Source organism: Perkinsus marinus (assembly GCF_000006405.1).
Source record: "Perkinsus marinus ATCC 50983 genomic scaffold scf_1104296946658, whole genome shotgun sequence".
Taxonomy (NCBI): domain Eukaryota; phylum Perkinsozoa; order Perkinsida; family Perkinsidae; genus Perkinsus; species Perkinsus marinus.
In genome coordinates this window covers 85,126-91,298 of record NW_003210883.1, presented here as the reverse complement: position 1 = coordinate 91,298, position 6,173 = coordinate 85,126, and the positions used below count along the sequence as shown (strand labels likewise).

The 6,173-nt window shown below is 44.7% G+C and overlaps 2 protein-coding genes across 2 annotated transcripts in view; both read right to left on the bottom strand.

Moving 5' to 3' along the window:
* Window positions 1–2,781, bottom strand: part of Pmar_PMAR011091 (Histidyl-tRNA synthetase, putative) — a gene marked incomplete at its 3' end in the record, with an annotated part of 3,650 nt that extends 869 nt beyond the window's left edge. The window contains exons 1-8 of the mRNA XM_002779585.1: window positions 2,611–2,781; window positions 2,500–2,561; window positions 2,126–2,250; window positions 1,791–1,932; window positions 1,155–1,257; window positions 1,011–1,104; window positions 223–337; window positions 126–174 (exon numbers count right to left, since the gene is read on the bottom strand). Of these exons, the coding sequence (XP_002779631.1) occupies window positions 126–174; window positions 223–337; window positions 1,011–1,104; window positions 1,155–1,257; window positions 1,791–1,932; window positions 2,126–2,250; window positions 2,500–2,561; window positions 2,611–2,755 (835 nt within the window). The 5' untranslated portion in view covers window positions 2,756–2,781. The remainder of the gene's footprint in view (window positions 1–125; window positions 175–222; window positions 338–1,010; window positions 1,105–1,154; window positions 1,258–1,790; window positions 1,933–2,125; window positions 2,251–2,499; window positions 2,562–2,610) is intronic.
* A 691-nt stretch (window positions 2,782–3,472) lies between these two features.
* Pmar_PMAR011089 (histidyl-tRNA synthetase, putative) overlaps window positions 3,473–6,173 on the bottom strand; it is a gene marked incomplete at both ends in the record, with an annotated part of 10,386 nt that continues 7,685 nt past the window's right edge. Inside the window, 2 exons of the mRNA XM_002779584.1 lie at window positions 3,473–3,558; window positions 3,612–3,703. Coding sequence (XP_002779630.1) covers window positions 3,473–3,558; window positions 3,612–3,703 — 178 coding nt within the window. The remainder of the gene's footprint in view (window positions 3,559–3,611; window positions 3,704–6,173) is intronic.

Genomic DNA, 6,173 nt, shown 5'->3' with positions numbered 1-6,173 from the left:
AATCCCACATTCGCGGTGATATGCAGTAGTCGTGGAGAATGTTTTCACTAGTGTTTTTCATATCACTAGGGTGGGGAAACTCCCGCGAATCACACGCAACAATCTGATCGAAGTCTTCCTCTCACCAGCAACAGCAACGTCAAGTTTTATATCCTCAACCATCTGCCTGATGACCTACGATCAGATACTTTCATCACTTCACAATAACGTCAAAGTGTTTACCTCTTCTCGACCAACTTTATCAATTTTATCAACAACAACACAGACCTTCGCGAATTCATCAGCGCCAACACCAGAGGCTTTCAAAACCGACTGTAAAATCGCTCGAGAGTTGACCCTAATGAAAAGTGCGACTACAACAACAACAACTACATCAGCTGAAGACTTCAGCTAGGATGAATATGGAGTTAAGGTGTAGTATTCTACAATGGAGTTTCACGGCCACCCTAGTGATATGAAAAACACTAGTGAAGAACGTATTTCACGACTAGTGAATATCACCGCGAATATCGCCTAATTTTTCACCGACTTTTACGACGCCACTTCACGTAAAACGGGTTGTTGTGAAACTCCATTAATCATAATAGATAGTAACTCGTAATAATCAACTTAAGAACTAGTAAGGATCAGTGGTACAGATCAGTGTGCGAGGAAAATATGCACATGCTCAACTACATGTGTGATCGCCAATACGAAAATTTCAAGGAAATTTTGGGAAATTCTTCTTGGGTTCCTATAATCAGCTTTGGAAACTCCGGAGCTCAGCCGATGAGGAAAGCGATTACATATATCCTTTGCTCACCCTCAGTGTGAGCGGAAAATATGCGCACGGTCAACTACATGTGTAGGTGACATCTGTGCAAATTCTGAGGAAAACTGAGGAAATTCTCTACACTTCTACCCGAATTTGTGTGTAAACTTCAATAACTAGTTTTGGAAACTCCTGAGCCTAGCTGAGGAAAGCGAACATATATTCCAACACTGCTCACACTCTCGTACGAGTAACCCACTTGATTCCAACATCAGCACTAGTGAGGCCGACCCTCTTGAAAAATCCCACCATCGTGGCCAAGAGCTCCAACTCAGCGGTGATATCAGAAACACCTACGAGTAGAAATGCGCGGATGAAAAAAAGGAAAAGTGGAGGAATTTACCAACGATATCACAGTTCCATTGATAATGTTCACGCTTACGACCGCGCTGTGTCGTTTCGAATCTCCAACATTGCGGTATAGAAAACCACTTTAGCGGAAGAACCTGCAATAAGAAAATATGTACATAAAAATGCCGTCTTTTTCTGTACACTTCTACTACAAACGTCTATAATCAGTGAGGAAGCTCCCAAGCTCAGCTGATGAGTGCGAACGTATACTCCCAGTTTAGGAATATATGTTTGCTTCCCTCAGCGGATCTCAAGAGTTTTCATGAGAACTAGTGTAGAAATACCAAAATTTCCCGAAATTTCCTCAAAAAAATTTTCAGTGTGGTAAAAATTGCACATGGTCAACTACACGTGTTGGTGATTATATGAAAATCCTGAGGAGCTTTTCTTGGTACTTGTGGACTCCTTTCCCAACTCGATCACGAACTTATAAGCTCAGCTGAGCAAAGCGAATATATATTCCTACTCTGGAGTTTCACCACCCTAGTGATATGAAAATCACTAGTGAGAAACATATTTCATTCGTGCTTTTCACCCAGTTATACGCGTGAAACTCCACTGATCATTTCACTATCACCAACACCGTCTGACCGTATGCATATCCCCCCATTATGTATATTCCTCTCACCTCAGCCATTTGTGCAGCCGCATTATGGCTACTACCACCCTCCGCGCTCATCCTAACCCTCGATAATACCATCCTTGCTAGTGTTGGTGTCATCTCCGGTCGTAGGGTAACTCTATGGTCCTCCTTATCAACGAAGTTGTACCTCGATCGCCAAGGCCTGTCACCGAGGCGTGTTAGAGAGTATACACATGGTCATTTACATGTGTTGGTGACACTATGGAAATTCTGAGAAAATCTACGTTTCTGTCCGAATGAGGATGCAAACTCCTGAGCTGAGCTGAGAGACGCGAACATATATTCCAATTCTGATTCTGCAACTTTCCCCTGGTGATTACATTTGCTCGACAATTTCCTCGCCAGCTTTTCTCTTATACAAATCCTCATTTTCCAACACGGGCGCATCGTACTCTGAAAATCCATACTGGGTCGAGACGGAACGCCACTGGGCGAAGAGCCAATTCTGAAGGGATAGCAGTGTGGAGGAGTAGTATGATCTACAACATGGTCAACTACATGTGTTGGTGACAATATTAAAATTACGCGGAAATTTCGGGATTTTTTTGAATTCTCGAGTTGATGAACATTTATATACGAATCACATCAGAAGTTTCGAAAATCTGAATATATAAACTCCTGTAATTAGTAAGGTAGCTTCCTGAGCTCAGCTGAGGGAAGCGAGCATATATTCCGACACCAGAAAACCGCTTACTCGCACACGCATATCTTCCGGGAAGAAATCCCGAGTTCCACTAGGAGGATCGAAAGAAATAACTAAATCACAAAAAAAATTATTTTCCGAGTCGCTTCTGAGTGAATTTACCATTATCGAATTCTTGTTTATTGTTGTTGTTGCCGCCCTTTTTAGCGGCCTTCTTAGCCAACTTCTTAGCTTGCTTCTTGGACATACCCTCCGGGACGATAAGCTTCTCATTCACACGGAGGTCAACTTCAGGAGCTGATGACATATTGGCAGTTTCAAAGGAACCAAACTACACAAATTGGATCAACGAGGTGACTTGTATCATTCAGGCTCCTCCTCAACCTTGCAACACATACAGTTTATGATAACGTCTTTTCACAGAATTAATATCTACCTCTCCGGGTTAGAATTTGGCATTCCGACAAGTTCATGCAGGGGCATGACCCCAATAAAGGGACACCAGATGACAGATCGATCAACTGGGCGCGCGCAATGCTGGTGGGACAATCGGTAACACAACGAAAGCATTCCACCGTCGCTTTCTCGGAGTACGAAAATTAGCAAAGTATCGAAAAGCTACAGAAGCTTTCAGTGGGAATCGAACCCGGGTCCATCCCTATGTGAGCCCACACACCTCCCCACGCGGTCGACACAACCCTCCTAATAAAACACCTCGAGTGAGGTCTTCCAGCTATAAAGGGCATACCTCATATATTAAAACTGCAATTCCATCACGCGTCTTCCAATTTCAAAGTCGTCTACACCTACCCTAGATGACCTACTGATACGATCTTGCGCCTCTCACGATGAGATCCACTGCTCGGAGGTGACACTGAAGACCGTTTCGAAATACAGAGCTGAAGACTCTCAAGAGCATGGAAAAATTTACCCCGAAAAAACAACGAAAACGATGCAGAAAAATGTTTACGACTATCATGTATGAAGTTACACAGAGGAAAGTCACCTGCTTCGCTCCGCCCATTTACTCAGCCTGCTTGTCGAAATATGACTTAGCGTTAGCAAGGTCACATACCGGTATATCTATTTGTACGCGGGCCTCCGAGTCACCTGAGGTGTAGTATATGGATGATGATGAGGGGACGACCTTACTCCTTCCTTACCTGTACGGAGATCCTTAATACGGACCTTACCCGACTCCCATTCACTTGGTGCCACGAATGCTATCTTATCGGCACCAACACGATCCGCATACCTTAACAACAATACACTGTCTTCCTCCTCCTACGACTAGACAGGAAGAGCCTGGTCCATCCGTCCTACTCAAATTTGTCCACACGCTAACCCGCCTTGAGCATCAGATCGAATGTGGCTCCGCTCGACCTGAAATACCCCAACATATGGTCACCGACAGACAGCGATTCGCTCTACAACTGTGAATTTCACAGCTCGCACACGGTCCACGACAAAGATATCATGAATCATATTATCATAAATCGAGAATTGGAATTAGCGCGGCTCGAGCCGCGTTGGCGAAAGAATGGGAATTTCTGAGGGCATTCCCCAACTTTTGTTGGGAAATGAGGGAGCCGCGTAGCAGATCCTTTAATGTTTATCAGAACTCGACAATGAAGCGACAAGAGTGTTCCTCGAACAGTAAGTACGATAACAAGCTCATATATCTTATCAAATTGCTATTGGCGACATGAAACTCGATCGCACACCAGCGCCACTGGTCCTGCGGAAGGCTGTCCTCACCGAACTGGTTCGAACTTGCAAGCTCTAATAATCCTCCTGTAACTCCTGATAATCCAACCAGCTCTGCTCGCGGGAAATACGAGCATCAGAGGCAGAGTGAACTCCGACACGACAATACAATTGGCAGTCGGACGCATACCTGTGACACCGGCCTTCCATATAGTTGCATGAATGGCGCTGCAATTGTCAGAAGCTGTCGCACAAGTTTTCCATTCGTCTTCGGATGTTACAAAGTTGATCTCGGAAATAGCAAGAGACCAGCTGCTACAGTTCGGACGACTCAGGATTCCAACATCTGACGATTGATCATTGTGGACTTAAATACCCATCTCGGATGGGCCATCTGACGGGGTGGCAGAGTGCGGCATCGCCAATGCTCCTGCTGCATCACTCGGTCATGCTATAACTGAATCATGATGGTCCGAGCATATTAGACTGATGTCATCAGTCGAGAATACGAATCAGTTCTATTTACCTTCATGGCAGATATATGACGACAACACTGTTGTCACAATGGTGCAATGAGCATGATCTAACATCCTGAAAAGATCCGCTCAATCTCATCGAGGTAACTCAGGCAAGTTTATATTATCGGGAGAAGGCACGAATGAAAGACAAGCAAGAACGAATCGGGGGAGCAGCATCAAAGTTTGTAGCTTCTATTGTACGAATACGACAGGTGTTCGCCAAACAGACATGCTAAATGACGAGAATGGGGAATTCTCATCACTCGTGGGATATCAACCCTTAACCGTTTTCCGACGCGAGTGTCGTCTGGAGAGACGTCTCGCGTACCACTAGAGGGGTCGAAGGAGAATGCTCGTCACACGCCAAGTGAGGGAAATGTAGATGATGCCAGCAGAGCGAATTGAACCCGGATCCTCCGCTGACTCGACCACCTATATCTTGTTACAAATTCACAGGATGTCAAATATACTAAATTGAACTGCCCGAAAACACTAACCGTCAATGACAAAGCCCGCCGAAAACGATTACAACGATTCTCACCATAATACTCTAAAGTTCAGAGTCTAAACTACTGAGTAATGCCTAGCAAATACAATCAGTTCCTCCCGTTCCTCTCCAACAGTAGCAGTAGCAGTAGTAGTAGTTCTACTACTACTACTACTACTACTACTACTACTACTACTACTACTACTACTAGGAGAACATAACTGTGCTCACGATCTACGACCCGTGATCTTCAAGAACTCCGCCAGAAGGAAAATGCACCGGAGATATTGTAAGATTGCGCAAGATTGCAAGATTTGCTGATCGTGCTGCATGATATTTTTCGCTGTGCGTCTACGATTCGTATCTTCTCGTTCACTATGAATATCGTCGGTAGCGATAGAGAGTTTCGTATCAGGCCTGTTGATGCTGTGAATAAGAAACTTAATATTTCACCCTGCGTCCTTGGACCCGATCTAAAGTGTTTATGAACCATGTTGAGAGGGGTTACGGACGCATATGATTTGGAAAGTTGTTATTACGAATACAGGCATAGTCGGTCAAGGGAGTTATCATATGAGTTTTGGGTCATTACCGCGCAATACAGGTGGCAATCGATCAGAAACGAAGTGGACATCAACAACAACATCGATAACCTACAATAGGAGGACTGTAGAGGTACAACTGAGATATCTTACATTCCTCACCAGGCTGGGCCACCTCTGCCGTATGAGCAGATGCATTACTAGCAACAACAGCGGCAGGAGCAGGAGCAAAGTCTACAGTCGTTGTACCGTAAATGCTCCATACTTGCAACCTTCATTCTGGGAGGATCAATGCGGTTCGTTAGGCTCCTCGGAATGTATTTCACGTAGCGTCGAAATAGTTCTAGAAAGGTAGTTCACGAGGTACCGATCCGTCAGAATATTCTGTCTAGCGCGGCTGATAATTCCGTGGGCTACAGTATAACCGAGGTAAAGATTGGAGATTTCGTACACAACTATGATGAACCCCCG